At 47.7% G+C, this 18,816-nt stretch overlaps 1 protein-coding gene across 1 annotated transcript; it reads right to left on the bottom strand.

Annotated features, from left to right (window-relative positions):
* Positions 1-7,796: 7,796 nt before the first annotated feature.
* Positions 7,797-18,459, bottom strand: LOC119921581 (olfactory receptor 14K1-like; the record flags this gene model as incomplete). The annotated part of the gene is made up of 5 exons (XM_038741706.1): positions 7,797-7,922; positions 11,183-11,381; positions 11,717-11,830; positions 13,913-13,991; positions 17,712-18,459. Coding segments are annotated over 5 exons (1,266 nt in total), but the record flags the coding sequence as incomplete, so codon positions are not given.
* Positions 18,460-18,816: the final 357 nt, after the last annotated feature.

The raw sequence follows: 18,816 nt of genomic DNA, 5'->3' as shown, positions 1-18,816 counted from the left end.
CAGCATGACCTAGTGGAAAGAGCATGGGCCTGGAAGTCAGAGAAGCTGGGTTCTAATTCTGCCTCTTCAGCTGCTTGCTGTGTGACCTTGGACAGGTCACTTAACTTCTGTGTGCCTCAGTTCTCCTCTTCTCCGGGGGACTGTTCGAGCCCAATGTAACACGAGGGTCCAGAGGGTACGACGTTGAGTTTGTGTGTGGGTCACGTCCACCCCTGGGCCCAATTCTAGGCAGCTGCTTTCATTTGGGCTGAGGTCCACCTGGGCGACCGCTCCCTTCCATACCCTGGCCAGCCAGCCTATCACCGGTTCTCCGGCGTCTTGGGAAAACTCTCTAGAGAGCTGCCTGAGCTCAGTGGCTGTGAAGACTTTAATATGGGTGATGACCTTCCCCTGGGAATTCCGCTCTTCTTTGATAATGGGGTAGAGGGGCTTGGACTGCCACTCGGAGTTCTGCGGGGGCACCTCCCATTCCGGCGGGGAAGGGGGCCGTTCCAGTTTCGGTAAGGGATCGGGATCCCCCTCCCCCTCTTCAGAGGAATTTTCCTCGCATAGCCCCAAGTACATTACCGTTTGACCTCCTGCTCAGTTACGGGGAGCTTCCTCCGCTTTTCTAACTCCTTAGCTACCCGGGGTGCCATTTTATGCTCTAAAAGGATCACCTGCTGCATTTTTACCTCGGCCGCTCTCTGCAGTAAGAGGCATTTCGTCTCACGCTCCTTTAGTTTTGCCTCTAGGGAGGCCCTCTCCCGCCGCCACCGCCGGCGGTCCCGGGCGGCGGCTTGCAGAGCCGTTGCTAGGAGACCGAGAAAGGCGGTCTTTCCTTTCCTTTCCGTAATTTGGGTAGCATCCCTCCAATCACAAAATTCCCTCAACGGATTGGCCGGATCCTCCCAGTGCTCCTCCACCCAGCGGCTGTCCCATCTCGGGTTTTTCCATCCCTGATCCGCGAGGAATTCAAACAGCCCTCTAGGCTCTCTGTCGCCTATCGCCGATCCCAATCTCGTCGCCATTTATGTCACCCGTCGTCTGGGGACGGGTTCGTTCAGTGATCGGCGAGGCGAGAGAGAGGGAGAGGCTGGGGACGGATAGCCTGAGTTTTACATAAAATTTATTCCACGAGGCGAATTGAGTTTATGGAATTGTTTAGGCGCAATGGATTGAGCTTCCCTTTCGGGAGCAATATAATCAATTAGCAATATTAGAGCTTCCCTACACGGGAGGAGTCCCCTTGAGTTCCCCGCACACGTAGCAGGCGGCCGCCCGCCCCCCGCCTTGTGGTTTCCCACCCGGGAAGAATTCATTTGTATGCATTGCCCGTGTTCGCGGTGAGGCGGCTAGCTCTCACCACGTGCGTTCCCTGTATGGGAGGAACCCACTTCTGTTCTCCGTCCGCAGCGGGGCACCTGGCTCCCACCATCGGATGTTTAGCGAGACCCTCACCCGTCCTGCGGCCCTTCCCTCAGTGTGTTGGTCTGGTTGCAGAGTGGCCGTCTGGCGTTCTGGGCAGAGGGAGAGAAACACGTTGGCCGCCGTTGCAGCTGCTCCTGCGGCTGCTCCTACTGCTGCTGCCCGTCTCGATGGTCTGCCCAGAAGGTCAGAGGCCACAGGTATTTATATCACCAGTGGCGCGGGCCATTCCCGTTTCTGTCCTTTGCTTGCTCAATCTCCGCCCCTTCCTGCCTCCATAACTTATTTGGTCGGCACGGAAGTGAGGGACACCTATCCTTCCGCCCCGCTCCCCTCCGGCCAGAGAAGTTGCATCAGAGGTGGCATTTTGACCTTAGGATGGCCTATGTTTAGGGTCACCTTGGCACACCCTTCTAGACTGTGAGCCCGTTGTTGGGTAGGGACCATCTCTATATGTTGCCGACTTATACATCCCAAGCGCTTATTACAGTGCTCTGCACACGGTAAGCGCTCAATAAATACGACTGACTGAATGAATGACTCACTGGCAAAATTCCTGTTGATTTATTCACCTCATCAAGATCTTTGTCCTGTGCGAAGTCACCATGGTCTCCAATGACCAACATGTCCATGGTGAGGGAATTTCTTCTGCTGAGATTCTCGGAGGTCCGGGAGCTGCAGCTGGTCCAGGCAGCGCTGCTCCTCCTGTTCTACCTTGAGGTCCTGACGGAGAATCTCCTTATCATCGCCGTCACTGCCCTCGACCAGCGCTTCCACACCCCATTTGCATCTTCCTCAGGTACCTCTCCTTCCTTGTCCTCTGCCTCATCTCCATCTTCGTCCCCAAGTCCATCCACAACTCCCTGACCAACAAGAGATCCATCTCCGTAGTGGGCTGTGCCGTCCAGGTCTCCTCTGTGGTCTGGTTTGCTATCTTAGAGCTGTTCGTCCTCACGGTTATGTCCTAGGACCGCTACGCTGCCTTCTGCCTCCCCCTGAGCTACGAGGTCGTCGTGGCTCTAGGGGCCTGTGGGAAGATGGCCGCCGCCTCGTGGCTCACTGCTGGCCTGTTTGGAGTGTTGATTTCAGCTCCGACCTTTTCCATGTCCTTCTTTAGTTCCAACATCGTCCTGCAGTTTTTCTGTGACGCCCCCTACCTGCCGAAGATCACCTTCTCCGAGGACCACATCGCCATCGACGTGAGCGCCACATCTGTGGTAGTGTTAGGCATCTTCTGCTTCATTCTCATCATCGCCTCGTACTTGCATACCTTCCAGGACGTGCTGAGGATGCCGGCCGCTGAGGGCAGGGAAAAAGCCTTCTCCATCCGCCTGCCCAATCTCGTCATCATCACGGTTTTTTCTCCACGGCCTCCTTTGCCACTTAAAACCGACTTCCAGCTCCTCCTTCCGGCTGGAGCTTCTGGTGTCTGTGTTTTACACCGTGGTGCCCCCCCCCCACCCTGAACCCCCTCATCTACAGCCTGAGGAACAGGGACGTGAAGATGACAAATGAGGAGGGTCCTGGTTTTCTCCAGAGATAGAAAATTTCACTTCACGCGCTGACCCTGTTTTTTCTCTCCCCAAGGATTGACTGAAAAAAACTTGAGTAGTTAGCAAATACCTGAGATATTTTCCAACAGAGACTTTTCCTGGCTGCACACAGCCTATTATCGATGACTTTGACTAGTTCGGTAGATGAGGTTTTATCCAGCTGTTCTTGACTGGTATTTGAATCTAGTTCCCATGCCTGACGATGGATCCCTGCACTTGGATCCACGCCGTTTATTCACCACCAGCAGAGGGTAGAGCAAGGGCCTGTGAGTAAGAAAGATCTGGGTTCTAATCCTGGCTCTGCCACTTGTCTGTTGTGTGACCTTGGGCAAATCAGTTCATTTCTCTGCGCCTCAGTTCCCTTATCTGCAAAATGGGGATGAATACTCTGGGCCCCATGTGGGACATGGACTGTGTCCATCCTGATTACCTTGTATCTACCCCAGTGGTTAATACAATGCCTGGTACATAGTAAGTGCTTAACAAATACCATTAAAGAAAATTGAAGAGATAGCTGCAGAAGCGTATTTTAGACTTAATTTTGATCCTCAAATCTAACCCAGAAGCCAGGAGCAGGGGTACAGGTTTAATTTTTCCAACCTCTTAATGCTCTCAGTTGTCATTTAATAAATACGATTAGGATCTTTCCTCCCACTCTTACTGTTGCTACTATTATTATTTAATGTATAATATACTTCAATACTTAAGTATTAATTAAATCAATCAAATTGAAGTGCAACAGAAGGCCAAGGTACATTCTTTGTACACAAGAAGCTTACACTCTCAAAAGCGTTACATGTGCCTGTGAAACACAGCCATTCATTGTCAAAACTTGAATGAAATCTTGGAGTCCTTTTCTTTTTATTTTTGCCAAGTCAATTGGAATATTGGATTCAGGCATGACTAACCAAATGGGATAGGGTGCCTATTAACCCTACAACAATATATCTCCAATCCCCAGAGTGGAAACAGAAGGCTATTATTAATCATGGAAAGAGAATGATGAGCCCTTTGAGGTTGTTCTAGGAAGGAGTCCCAGAGTGGGTACCACGTGGGACAGGGCAGTTATTTAGGTTGTGGAGGTCTGGACCGCAGAGAGCCCATGATCCCGTCCTTCTGAGATTCCCAGAAAGTAAGCCATCACAGCGGATCCCCGGGACGTTCCTCCCACAGGGAATCCCCCAGGAAATAGCCCGGGCATCATCTGAGGGGTCGGAACAGCCATCCGGAGTGCCAAGAGGGGGAAGGAGTAGTCTGACAGCTCTCACCCCTCGCCCAGACCTTCCTGTCACCTCCACCCGCGTCCAGAACCGACGAGATGGAGTGAGCCTCTCTCTCTTAGCAGAGGTCGATGCTCTCCAGCCCAGGACAGGCCCGGTGACTTCGGAAAGAGAGGAAGGTGAGGAGCAGGGAAGAGAGAATTGAAATGGGACTCCGACATAAGAGGAGATCTGAGCTGAAATTTCTCATGCGAGTTCACTCAATCGACCAATCTATCAATCTGTCAATGGCATTTATCGAACATTTATTGAGTACAGAGTACCTTACTAAGCATTGCAGTACCAGACACATAGTAAGCCCTTAACAAATACCATTGTGATCATTTGAGAAAGTACAAAACAAAAGCGCCTAGTACCGTGCTTTTTGTGGTATTTGGTAAGCATTTATATTGGTAAGTATATCATATACAGGTATTATACTAAGCACTGCGGTAGACACAAGCTAGTCAGATTCGATAGAGGGAACTCACAGTCTTAATCCCCGTTTTACAGGTGAGGTAACTGGGGAACAGAAAAGTGAAAGTCACCCAGCAGACAAGTGGCAGAGCAGTGGTTGATACATACTTGGCATTTAACCTCATCTAATTCTCCACAGTATAAAGAGCAAAGTTCAGCCACATTGACGCTGACAGAGACAGAATTTGAGAATAATATATTGTAGCTATAATCCGTTCTGCCTAGCTCTGATGTGTTTTGGTTAGAACTTGCAATTGGATCTGTACCCTCTGAGCATACGGTATTCACCTCTGCTTCTGGCCCACAGCACTTATGTCTATATGTAATTTATTTATTTATTTACATCGGTGCATGCCTCTCCCTCAAAGCTATAAGGTCTGTGTGGGCAGGGGACGTATTTATCAACTCTCTTATGTTGTACTCTCCCAAGAACCTAGTACAGTGCTCTGCATATAGCAAGCAATCACTAAATGCCATTGATGTATTGATTCCAAGCATGTAGTACAGTGCTCTGCACACAGAAAATGCTCAATAAATGCCATTGATGGTTTGATTGATTGCTAGAACGTTTTCAGGGATCTTGGGAAGTTTAGAATTCCCTCCCCTTGTGGGGCAGGGAAAGGGTCATTTCGGCACGTAATCCAGTGCTCGGCATATAGCAGCCTATCAGTCAAGGGTATTTATTAAGCGCTTCCTATGAGCAGCGCACTGTTATTAGCTCTTGGGAGCAGACATGTTCCCTGCCCATAATGAGCTTACAATCCAGATGGTAGGTGTTTAATAAATACCACAATTTATTTTCATTATAACTGCTACTATTATCCAACTCTGTGAACCAATCCGGATATCTTACATGCTTTAGGAACGAAACGCTGCCTCTACTCTCCCAACTGCTTAGTACAATGCTCTTCACACAGGGAGTGCTCAATAAATACTGATGGAGACGAGTGCAGTGCTGGACACGATGAGTGCTAGAGCAGGACTCTCCTTAACACATAGTATTGAGAGAACACAACCAATGCGTTCTAGGAGAAATGGGTGTAAATGACCAGAGAAGGGCGGGAAGCTGTGTAGCCACAATCCCTGTTGATGTTTATAGCGAAATAAACACCAATAAACCCTGGAACTTTCGCTATCATGGCTTCAACTATCATCTCTACGCTGATGACACCCAAACCCTGTTCTCTATCCCTCCCTCCAGGTTCGTATTTCCTCCTCCCTTCAGGACATCTCCATTTTTATGTCTGCTTGCCATTTAAAACTCAACATGTCCAAGACTGAGCTCCCTCCCAAACCCAGTCCTCTCTCTGACTTTCCCGTCATTGTAGACGGCACTACCATCCTTCCCATCTCACAACCTTGGTGTCATCCTTGACTCCGCTCTCTCATTCACCCCACATATCCAATCCGTCACCAAAACCTGCCGATCTCACCTCCACAACATCGGGAAGATCTGCCCTTTCCTCTCCATCCAAATCGCAACCTTGCGGGTTCAGTCTCTCATCCTATCTTGACTGGATTACTGCATCCACCTCCTTTCTGATCTCCCATCCTCCTGTCTTTTCCTGCTTCAGTCTATACTTCACTATGCTGCCCGGACTATCTTTGTACTGTAACGCTGGACAAAAATCTCCAATGGCTGCCTGTCCACCTACGAATCAAGCAGAAACTCCTCACTGTCAGTTACATCATCTGTAAAAATGGGGATGAAGACCTTGAGCCCCGTGTGGGACAACCTGATTACTCTGTATCTACCCCAGTACTTAGAACACTGTCTGGGACATAGTAAGCGCTTAACAAATACCATAATCATCATCGTCATCATCATCCAGAACGTTTCCACATTCATTTCCCTTCTCTCCAGATCACATCCACTAACTCCCTTTGCTTTTCTCTAAATTTCTTAAGATCGTTATTATCAGGGAACATGTCCGCTAATTTTGTCATATTGTACTCCCTCCCCAAGCCCTTAGTACACTGCTCTGCACATAATGAACACTCAATAAATACCATAGTAATTTGTTGATTTTTAACATTCCCTATTACTTAAGCACCTACTTTTTATTCTTCCTTTATTAACCCCAGACTAAGCCTCCCTTTTCCTCTGCTTCCTGCCCCTATCCATTGCCCCGACTCACTCCCTTTGCTCTACCCTTCCCCCGCTACAGCACTTGTGCATATTTGTACATATTTTTAAGTCTATTCATTTATATTAATGATGTGTACATATCTATAATTCGATTTATTTATATTGATGCTACTGATGCCTGTAGGAGGGCATAGGGTTTTATCCCCATTTTACAGATAAGGAGTGTGAAGTATAGGAAAAGTAAAGTGACTTGTCCAAGGTCAACCAGAGAACATGTGGCTAAATGCTGGGGTAGATACAAGTTAATCACGTTGGACACAGTCCCTCTCGTACATGGGACCCTCAAGCTCTCAAAGGGGGTAACTGAGGCACTGGGAAATGAAGTGACTTGCCGAAGGTCACACAGCAGATAAGCGGTAAAGTCTGGATTAGAACCCAGCTTCTCTGACTCCCAGGCCTGGACCTTTTCCACTAGGCCTAGCTGTTTCTAGTCTGCAGACACTAACTGAGCTTGCCAATCTGTCACTCCTTACCTCTGTGTTGAGGGCTCTGATTCCCCATTGGTTACTCTGAGTAACCAATCGTACTCCCCCAATGAAGATATGAGGATATATTCTATTTTTGATATGGTATTTGTTAAGCACTCTTCTGAGCGCTGGGATAGGTACAAATCAAGCAGGTTGCTCACAATCCCTTTCCCACATGAGGTTCACAGTCTATGTAGGAGGGAGAGCCAGTATTTTACAGCTGAGGAAACTGAGGCCCAGAGAAGTGGTGACTTGCCCAATTTCACCAGACAAGTATTCGGGAGAGTCGGGATTAGAACCCAGATCTTCTGATTCTCACGCCCAGGTTCTTTCCACTAAATCATGCTGCTTCTATTCAGAAGCATATCACTCTCTCCCTATCTCTCTCTCTGTATACTGGCATATTTATGTAGAAGAAGATGCTGTTGTTGCCATGGGAACATCACAGGCCAGAACCATTGCTGCAGTTGGGAGTGTCAGGTCCTTATCTCTGCAGGACCTCAGGAACCATGTGACCAGAGGGTTTGCGCGTCGCCTGTCCCACGAGGTCCCTCCACAGCGGCCCAAGCCAGTCATCCAGGGATCCCCCTCGGAGCAGAGACTGCTTTATCTACGGGGACAGGGCCCAGCTGGAGAGCAGGTCAGCATCCATGTGAGAGCAGAGAGTGGCTAAGGGCTCCTGGCCTTCCTTTTATGGCTAACCGAACCCAGGAATCCGAGGAGAAAGAGGAGACCTGCCCAGTCCAGAGGTGGTCAGTGCCCTCGGCCAGACCCAGCTGCCCTGGCGAGAGTGAGTGGGGATGGAGAGAGGCAGGATGGAACTAGAAGGATGAAGCCAGAGATGGAGCTATTCTGGGGAGATTCTCGCACTCGGAGAACAATTTATAGTACATTCATTCATTAAATCGTACTTACTGAGCGCTTACTGTGTGCAGAGCACTGTACTAAGCGCTTAGAAAGTACAGTTCAGCAACAGAGACAATCCGTGTCCCCAGTAGGCTCACAGTCTAGAAGTGGGGAGAGACCAATCAGCCAAAGACAATACCCCGAACAGGGCAGGCTCTGTAGGAAGGGAATGGCTTGACAACAGTAATAAATAATTTTGGTACATGTTAAGCACTGTTCTAAGTACTGGGTTATATACAAGTTGGTCAGGTTGGACAGAGTCCCTGCCCATCACGGGTCTCATACTCTTATCCCCATTTTACAGATGAGGTAACCGAAGCACAGGGAAGTGAAGTGACTTGCCCAAGGTCACACAACAGACTTCTGAAGGAACCGGGGTTATTCATTCATTCATTCAATCGTATTTATTGAGCACTTACTGTATGCAGAACACTGTACTAAGCACATGGGAAGTACATGTCGGCAACATATGGAGACGGTCCCTACTAACAACGGGCTCACAGTCTAGAAGGGGAAGACAGACATCGAAACAAAACATGTATACAGGTGTCAAAACCGTCAGAATAAATGAATTATAGCTATATGCACATCATTAATAAACTAGCATAGTAAATATATACAAGTAAAAATAAAGTAATAAATATGTACAAATGTATACAAGTGCTGTGGGGAGGGAAAGAGGGTAGGCCAGAGGGAGGGAGGGGGGCGATGGGGAGGGAAGGAAGAGAGGAAAAACGGGGCTCAGTCTGGGAAGGCATCCTGGAGGAGGTGAACTCTCAGTAGGGCTTTGAAGGGAGGAAGAGAGCTAGTTTGGAGGATGTGTGGAGAAAGGGCACTCCAGGCCAGGGGAAGGACGTGGGCCAAGGTTCGACGGTGGGACAGGAGAGAACGAGGCACAGATAGTGATGAGAATAATATTCCAGAGAAAAGTGCACAGGAGAGGAGAAGGTTGGAGGGAGTCTCGCGTTTGTTATGGTAATTTTTCACCCTCAATATGTGCCGCACACTTTACTAAGCACTGGGTAGATAGATGCTAATCAGGTTGTTCGACTCCTATCAAACTGCTTTCGTTCAGGACGGCAATGAAACCATTCCTGACTCCTAGAAGCCTATTCCATTTGTAAACATTTGCAAGGATTGTGGTCACATAATTCTACGTAATTGGAGAAGCAGTACAGCCTAGTGGAAGGAGGATGGTCCTGGGAGTCTAGAGAACCTTGGTCTTAATCCCAGCTCCTCCACCTGCCTGCTGTGTGATCTAGGGTAACTTTTCTGTTCCTCTGTTTCCTCATCTGTAAAATGCGGTTTAAGATTGTGAGCTCCATGTGGGCCAGGGACAGTGTCCAATCTGATTATATAATATCTACTCCAGCACTGAGTTTGGTGTTTGGCACATGGTAAGCACTTAACAAATAACACAATGATTACTCTTAAGAAATAGGAAAATTCCTGTTATATTCTGGTTCCCTGCCCTGCCCCTCACCTTTCCCCTGAGTCACTGGGCCTGTCCTGGGCTGGGGAGCATCGACATCTGCTGAGAGAGAGACTCATTTCATCTCGTTCGTCCAGGACGCTGGTGGCGGTGACAGAGAGGTCTGGGTCGGGAATGGGAGCTGTCAGGATCCTTCCTCCCCCTTTCAGCTCTCCGGATGGCTGCACTGTCCCCTCGGACAATGGCCGGATTTTTCCTGGGGTATTCCCCGTGGGAGGACGGGCCTGAGGCTTCGCTAAGACGGCTGACTGGGAACTTCGGAAGGCCAGGATCGTGGGCTCTCTGTGGTCCAGACCCCCACAACGTAAATAACTGCCCAGTCCCACGTGGTTCCTACTCTAGGACTCCTTCCTAGTACAACCTCAATGGAGTCAACATTTTCTTTCCATGATTAATAATAGCTTTCTGTTTCAACTCGGGATTTGAGATATATTGTGGAAGGGAGAATAGACACCCTAGCCCATTTGGTTAGTCATGGTTGAATCCAGTATGGAGATTGACTTGGCAAAAATAAAAAGAAATGGACCCCAAGATCTCATTCCAGTTTTGACAATGAATGGCTATGTTTCACTGGCACCTGTAAAATGTTTGAAAGTGTAAGCTCCTTGAGTGCAAAGAATGTACCTTGACCTCTGTTGTGCATCAATTTTATTGACTGATTGATTGAATTAATACTTATATATTGAAGTATACTATACAATAAATAATGACAGTAGTAACAATAGGAGTAGAAGGGGAAATCCTAATGGTGTTTATTGAGTGATAACTAAGAGCATTAAGTGGTTGGGAAAGTTAAACCTGTACCCCTGCTCCTGGCTTCCGGAGCAGATATGAGGATCAAAATTAAGTCTAAAACACCCTTCTGCAGCTACCTCTTCAATTTTCTTTAATGGTATTTGTTAAGCACTTACTATGTACCAGGCATTGTATTAACCACTGGGGTTATACAAGGTAATCAGGATGGACACAGTCCATGTACCGCATGGGGCCACAGTATTTATCCCCATTCTACAGATGAGGGACCTAAGGCCCAGAGAAATGAAATGATTTGCCCAGGTCACACAGCAGACAAGTGGCAGAGGCAGTATTAGAACTCAGGTCTTTCTGACTCCCTCTGCTGGTGGTGAATAAAGGGGGTGAATCCAAGTGCAGGGATGCATCCCCAGGCATGGGAACTAGATTTAAAAACCAATCAAGAACAGCTGGATAAAGACTCTTCTACCAAACTATAGCCACTGATAATAAACAGCATGCAGCCAGGAAAAGTCTCTAACGATAAATATCTCAAATATTTGCAGGCCACTCAAGTATGTCTAGAGTCAATCCCTAGGGAGAAAAATAACAGGATCAGAGCGTGAAGTGAAGTTTTTTTTATCTCTGGAGAAAAGACTAGCAACCAGGACCCTCCTCATTTTCATCTTCACGTCCCTGTTCCTCAGGCTGTAGATGAGGGGGTTCAGGGAGGGGGGCACCACAGAGTAGAACACGGATACCAAAACGTCCAGCTCTAAGGAGGAGTCTGACGGTGGATGTAAGTTACCGAAGGCAGCTGTGGTGAAAGACACCGTCGTGACGGAAAGGTGATGCAGGCAGGCAGAGAAGGCTTTGCCCCGTCCCTCAGCGGCAGGCATCCTCAGGACAGCCTGGAAGATACGAACGTATGAGATGACGCTGGAGACCAGGCAGAAGACACCCAAAAGGGTCCCGGTGACAAATATCATCATCATCATCATCATCATCATTATGATCACATCAATGACAAGGTGCATTTCGGAGCTGGAGCTTTGGACCACGGAGGCGATATCACAGAACAGTGGGATCAGAAAGAACCCACAGGAGAGTAGGGAGAACGTCTAAGAGGATGACATTACTGCAAACAGCCCCCCGCCAGGCCATGAGGTGGTGGCCATCTTCCCACAAGCCACTTTATCCATGATGACCTCGTAGAGCAGGGGGTGGCGGATGGAGGTATACCGGTCATAGAACATCACAGTGAGGAAGAACACCTCTGAACCGGCAAGCAGTACAGGAAGGAAATGGATCTACGGTTGGAAAGGGAGGTGGAGATGGACTGGGGGACTATGACGGAAATGAGCCAGAGGTCGAAGACAGGCAGATTCCTGAGGAAGAAATACATGAGGGTGTGGAGGCACCGCTCGAGGGTAGTTTTGGCGACGATGAGGAGATTTCCCGTCAGGGCCGCCAGGTAGACCAGGAGGAACAGTGCAGCGTGAACCAGGTGCTGGTCACAGACATCCGGGGAACCCAGCAGGAGGAATTCTGTCACCATGGAGATGTTGGCCATCACGTTTAAAGACGTGAGTTCTAATCCCTGGGTTTCAATCCCGGCTCTGCCACCTTTCTGCTGGGTGACCTTGAACAGGTCACTTATCTTTTCGGTATCTCAGTTCCCTCATCTGCAAAATGGGGATTAACACTATGAGCCCCAAGTGGGACATAGACTATTTCTAAGATGATTAGATTTTATTGACCCCAGTGCTTAGTACAGTGCCTGGCGCATAGAAAGTGCTTAACCCAAACCATAAAAAAACCTGATTCAGGGGTAGATGACAACCTTCAGAAAGAGGTTTGCACAACAGGACAGTGACTCGGTCCCGGAATACACCTCATCTGCTCACCCCATCCTGTCTCCAGTCTCCTGGCTTGGTTTAGGACAAAACAGAAACCCTTCCAGAGTTTTTTGATGTTTAGTTCGCTCTAAACATCAGCAAGGACTGTGGCTACACAGCTTCCCGCACTTCTCTTGTCATTTACACCCATTTCTCCTAGAATGCACTGGTTTTGTTCTCACAAAACTGTGTGTTAAGGAGAGCCGTGATGTAGCACTCATCCTGTCCAGCACCACACTCGGCACCATCAGTGGTATTTATTGAGCACTCCCTATGTGCAGAGCATTGTACTAAGCACTTGGGAGAGTAGAGGCAGTGTTCCTTTTATGGAACAGATAAGGTAACTGGATAGGCTCACAGAGTTGAATAATAGTAGCAGTAATAATGATAATAAATTTGGTAAGCACTTACTATCTAGACTGTAAGCTCATTATGGGCAGGGAACATGTCTACTCCCAAAAGCTAAGAACAGTGCACTGCACATTGGAAACGCTTAGTAAACAGCACTGATTGATAGGCTGCTATGTGCCGAGCACTGGATTGATTGCTCGTGTAGATATACTATAGGCCGAAATGACCCTTTCCCTGTCCCATAAGAGGAGGGAATTCTAAGGTTCCCAAGTTCCCCAAAACGTTCTATCAATCAATCAATCAATCGTATTTATTGAGCATTTATTTGTGTGCAGAGCACTGGACTACATGCTTGGAATCAGTAAATCAATGGTATGTATTGCGCACTTTCTATATGCAGAGCACTGTACTTGGTTCTTGGGAGAGTGCAACAAAACAGTTTTGATAAGCACGTCCCCTGCCCAGAAAGATCTTATAGCGTAGAGGGGAGGCAGACATTGATATACATAAATAAATTACATATATAGAAGTAAGTGCTGTGGGGCTGAAGGTGTGTGAGTGGGGGTGTATACCAAGCACTCAGAGATTACAGATCTAATTGCAAGCTCTAACCAAAACACATCAGAGCGAGGCAGAACGGTTTATAGCTACAATATATTATTCTCAAATTCTGTCTCCGTGTGTCAACTTCAATGTGGCTGAAATTTGCTCTTTCCACTGTGGAGAATTAGATAAAATTAAATGCTAACTGTGTATCAACCACTGCTCTGCCACTTGTCTGCTGGGTGACTTTCACTTCTCTATGCCCCAGTTACCTCACCTGTAAAATGGAGAGTAAGACTGTGAGTTCCCTGTGGGGTATGTTCTCTATCGAACCTGTCTACCACAGTGCTTAGTATAACACCTGGTACACAGTAAGTGCTGAACAAATACCACAGAAAAGCACTGTACTAGGCGCTTTTGTATTGCACTTTCTCAAATGATAATAATGGTATTCGTTAAGCGCTTACTGTGTGGCTGGCACTGTAATGCTTAGTAAAGTACTTTGCACTCAATAAATGTTCAACAAATACCACTGACTGGTTGACAGATTGATAGATTGGGGGAACTCACATGAAGGAACAGGAGAAATTTCAGCTCAGATCTCCTCTTATTTCAGACTCCCATTTCAATTCTCTTTTCCCTGCCCTTCACCTTTCCCCTGCTCCTCTCCGGAGTCACCGGGCCTGTCCTCGGCCGGGGAACATCGACCTCTGCTGAGAGAGGCTCACTCCATTTCGTCGGTCCTCGACGCTGTTGGCTGTGACAGGAAGGTCTGAGTGAGGAGTGAGAGTTGTCAGGATCCTTCCTCCCCATCACAGCTCTCCGGATGGCTGCACAGTCCCCTCAAACAATGGCGGGGTTATTTCCCGGGGGATTCCGGTGGGAGGACAGGCCTAGAGCTCCGCTGAGACAGCTGACCTTCGGGAACCTTGGAAGGCCGGGATCGTGGGCTTCCTGTGCTCCTGGCTCTCACAACCTAAATAACTGCCCATTCCCATATGGTTCCCACTCTGGAACTCATTCAATCGTATTTATTGAGCACTTACTGTGTGCAGAACACTGTACTAAGCTCTCGGGAAGTACAAGTCGGCAACATATAGAGATGGTCTCTACCCAACAATGGGCTCAGTCTTAGAAAAGGGAGACAGAAAACAAAACAAAACATGTAAACAGGAAGGGACTCCTTCCTAGAATGACGTAAACGGAATAATGTTTACTCCACAGGTGCACCTGAATGGAAACTGATAATGATAATAATAATAACAATAATAATAACAATAATAATAATGGTATTTGTTAAGCACTTACTATGTGCCAAGCACTGTTCTAAGCTCTGGGGTAGATACAAGGTAAACGATGTTGTCCCATATGGGGCTCACACTTTTCATCCCCATTCTACAGAGGAGGTAACTGAGGCCCACAGAATTTAAGTGACTTGCCCAAAGTCACACAGCTGACAAGTGGAGAGGGCAAGATTAGAACACATGACCTCTGACCCCCAAGCCTGTGCTTTCCAATATGCCATGCTGCTTCTCCATGAGGAGAATAATGAGACTGGGATCCCGGGTTTATCAGCTGCACCCTGCCAAACTTGTTTTGCATGGGATATCTATCACTGACCTGCTGACATCAGCCAAGTCCGTGGGAGGAAGCTGGGAAAGTGGAAAGCAATCCTCAGTCCTCCCCAGTTCTTCTCCAACTTTGTTGGCTGGGTCCTCCTTGGCCTCCCATCTTGTACCGCTGGGAGTCCCTCAAGGTTCAGTTCTGGGTCCCCTTCTTCTTTGACTAGTTGATTGATTTCCTCCGAATCTCTCTCTTTCTCCCCTTCCAATTCTTCCTCCACAGCATCTCCATAATCTGCCCTTCATTCCCCGTCCAAACTGGCTTTATGTTGGTGCAAGCACTGATCGTGTCCCCTCTCAACTACTGCATCAGCCCGACCTCCCTGCCAACAGTCTCTCTCCTCTCCAGTTCATAGTAAACCCTGCTGCTTGGATCTTTTTTCTAAAACATCGTATTGCATATATCCATTCAATCATAGTTATTGAGGGCTTGCTGTGTGCAGAGCACTGTACTAAGCACTTGGGAAGTAAACGTTGGCAACATATAGAGAAGGTCCCTACCCAACAACGGGCTCCCAGTCTAGAAACGGGCTCACAGTCTAGAAAATATATCTGTCTACCCCTGTGAAATTCTCATTGACTGTCCATTCCCGTCAGCAGGAACTTCTGATAATGAGTTCAGGGCACTCAGTCCACTCTTTCTCCACAATTCATCCCTTCCCTCCCCCACTATATCCCAACAACCACACTTTACTACTCTCAATTTAACCTGCTCAATTTAATCTGCTTACTGTGTCTCATTCTCGTTTCTTTCATCACCAGCTTCTTTCCCACACCCTCCCTTCTGTCTGACCCCCTCTCCTCAACTTTCTCATCAGCATTTCCTTGTCACCTAAGCACTTGGATACTGACAATCGCCCTCATTGTTCTTATACGTATTATTGTACTTGATTGCTTTCCTCTACCTGCATTTTATTTTAATGTCTAAGTCCACAACTAGATTATAAACTTTTTCAGGGCAGGGATCATGTCTACCATTCATTCATTCAATCATATTTATTGAGTGCTTACTGTGTGCAAAGCACTGTACTAAGAGCCTGGAAAGTACAATTCAACAATAGAGACAATCCCTGCCCACACTGGGTTTACAGTCTAGAAGGGAAGAGACAGACGTCGAAACAAGTAAGCAGGCATCAATATAAATAAATAGAACTATAGATGTATAACAATGATAACAGAAGAACCACTTGAAAGTTTGTGGATTATGGCAGAAGACAGGACGTTCTGGAGAAGGTATATCCATGGAGTCACTATGAATCCACTCGATAGCACTTAATAATAATAATATTAGATGTATACACATCAAACAAGTAAACAGGTAGTAATATAAATAAATAAATAACAAGTGTTATAGGGCGGGGAGGGGGTAGAGCAAAGGGAGTGAGTCAGGGCGATGAGGGGCGGGGAAGCAGAGGAAAAGGGGAGCTCATTCTGGGAAGACCTCCTGAAGGAGGTGAGCTTTCAGTAGGGATTTGAAGGGGTGAAGTATGATTATTTGGCAGATTTGAGGAGGGGGGGTGTTCCAGGCCAAAGGCAGGACACGGTCCAAGGGCCGGCTTCAGGACAGGAGAGAACGAGGCCCAGGGAGGAGGTGAGAGGTGACAGAGGAGTGGATTGTGCGGGCTGGGTTGGGGAAGGAGAGAAAGGAGTTGAGGCAGGTGGGGGCAAGGGGATTGGAGGGCTTTGAAGCCAATACTGAGACGTTTTTGCTTGATACCAACTGTATCATACTTTTCCATGAGCTTAGTACACAGAGTGCAGTCAATGAAGCACTCGATAATAATAATAGTAATATTATTATTAATAATTATTATTATTATTAATAACAATGACATTTGCTAAGATCTAATTACGTGCTGAGCTCTGTTCTACGTGCTGGGATGGATACAAGCAAATCAGGTTAGACACTATCCCTGTCCCATATAGAACTCACAGTCTTAATCCCCATTTTACAGATGAGGGAACTGAGGCCCAGAGAAGTGAAGTGACTTGCCCAGTGTCACACAGATGACAAGTGGTGGAGGCAAGATTAGAATCCAGGTCCATCTGACGCCCAGGCCCGGGCTCTTTCCTCTAGGCCATTTCGCTTCCCCTGGGGCTACAACGGGACAACAGGTGCCAAACAGTGACAGAAGGGTCACAAAGACTAGAAATCCACATGGCCCAGGGTCATAGGTAATCAGCCGAGGGATTCCAGGGGCCGAGAGAGATTTGTGGCCCACAAATACATTTCCAAATATTCGGAATGGAAGCACAGAACTGAGTTCAACCTTAAAGAAGAGAAAGAGTGGAGGGGAAAGTTAATGTCAAAACCAAATTGTTAGTCAATTTTATTTATTGAGCACTTACTGTGTGCAGAGTACTGTACGAAGTGCTTGGGGGAGTACAGTATAACAATATAACAGGCCCCGTCCCTTCCTGCAATGAACTTACAATCTAGAGATGAGCTTACAGTCTAGAGATTGTATAACACGATACCCCAATCCACAAACTCCTCTGACTTTTCCATCATGTTTCATTACTAGGAAGGGTTTCTTAAGCAGATACTTAATTGGCTCCCATGCCCAACTGCTGATGGGAAATTTTGGCCTATTGCCTTCTGGGAATCATATTTCCCTGAGTGAGTTTTTCACTATTTCCTTCTCCTTTTTCTCTTCATTTCTTGAATTCGGCATCCAGAGGAAACCTGATTCTTGACCACAGTGGTGCTCAAGGCAAGCCGAATGTATGCTTCATCATCGAGGGTGTTTGGTTCATGGGCATCTTCATGGAAAGATGAAATGGATTAAAAACCATGATTCTGATAGGTGCTTCCTATAGACTTCTCTGTGACCAATCAATCAATCACTGCTCACCTAGTAATTTCCACAGGGCAGCCTTCACGTTCCTGTTCTTCAGGCTGTAGATGAGGGGGTTCAGGGCTGGGGGCACCACGGTGTAGAACATGGACACGAGCAGGTCCATGGTCTGGGAAGTGTCTGATGGCAGCTTGAGGTGATCGAAGGCAGACGTCGTGAGAAACATGGTGACCACCAAAATGTGAGGCAGGCAAGTGGAGAAGGCTTTTGACCGACTATCGGCAGTTGGGATTCTCAGCACGGTGGAGAAGATGTAGGCATATGACACAATGATGGAGACCAAGCACACAATACCTAAACAGGAACCAATAGCACCACTCACATCAATGGCGATGTGGTTCTCGGAGCAGGAGATCGTTAACAGGGAGGGGACATCGCAGAAGAACTGGGGGACTACGTGGGACCCGCAGAAGGACAGGGAGAAGGTCGAAGCCGAAAGCAAGACTCCAAACAGACTCCCGGTGAGCCAGGACGCGGCGGCCATCTTCCCACAGGCCCCTCGGTTCATGACGACCTCATAGTGAAGGGGACGGCAGATCGCGATGTAGCGGTCGTAGGACATCGCTGTGAGGATGAACATCTCGGAGGCAGCAAACAGAATCACTAGAAAGAGCTGAGTGACACAGGACGGGAAGGAGATGGAGCTGCAGTCTGTCAGGGCGTTGAGGATGGATTTGAGGACGGTGACGGAAATGAGGCAGAGGTCGAGGACGGACAGGTGCCTAAGGAAGATGTACATGGGGGTATGGAGGCACCGGTCGAGGACGGTGAGGGCGACGATGAGGAGATTCCTCATTAAGGTCGCCAGGTAGACTAGGAGGAACAGCGCAGCGTGGACCAGCTGCAGCTCCCGGACCTCTGAAAAACCCAGCAGGAGTAAATGTATCTTCACGCTGACATTGGTCATTTTCTGGGAATTGACGTTGACTGCCTAAGGACATTTAGAAAAGGTAGGGATAAGAATACCATTTCAGAGAAAAATGCACAGAAGAGTAGAAAATCTTTGGGTTGGAGGGAATCTCGGGGATCTGTGGTACCTTTTCACGCACACTATGTGCCAAACACTGTACTAAGCACTGGAGTAGATAGAAGCTAATCAGGT

This window comes from Tachyglossus aculeatus, assembly GCF_015852505.1.
Source record: "Tachyglossus aculeatus isolate mTacAcu1 chromosome 12 unlocalized genomic scaffold, mTacAcu1.pri SUPER_6_unloc_3, whole genome shotgun sequence".
NCBI lineage: Eukaryota > Metazoa > Chordata > Mammalia > Monotremata > Tachyglossidae > Tachyglossus > Tachyglossus aculeatus.
This window is presented reverse-complemented; position numbering and strand designations above follow the sequence as displayed.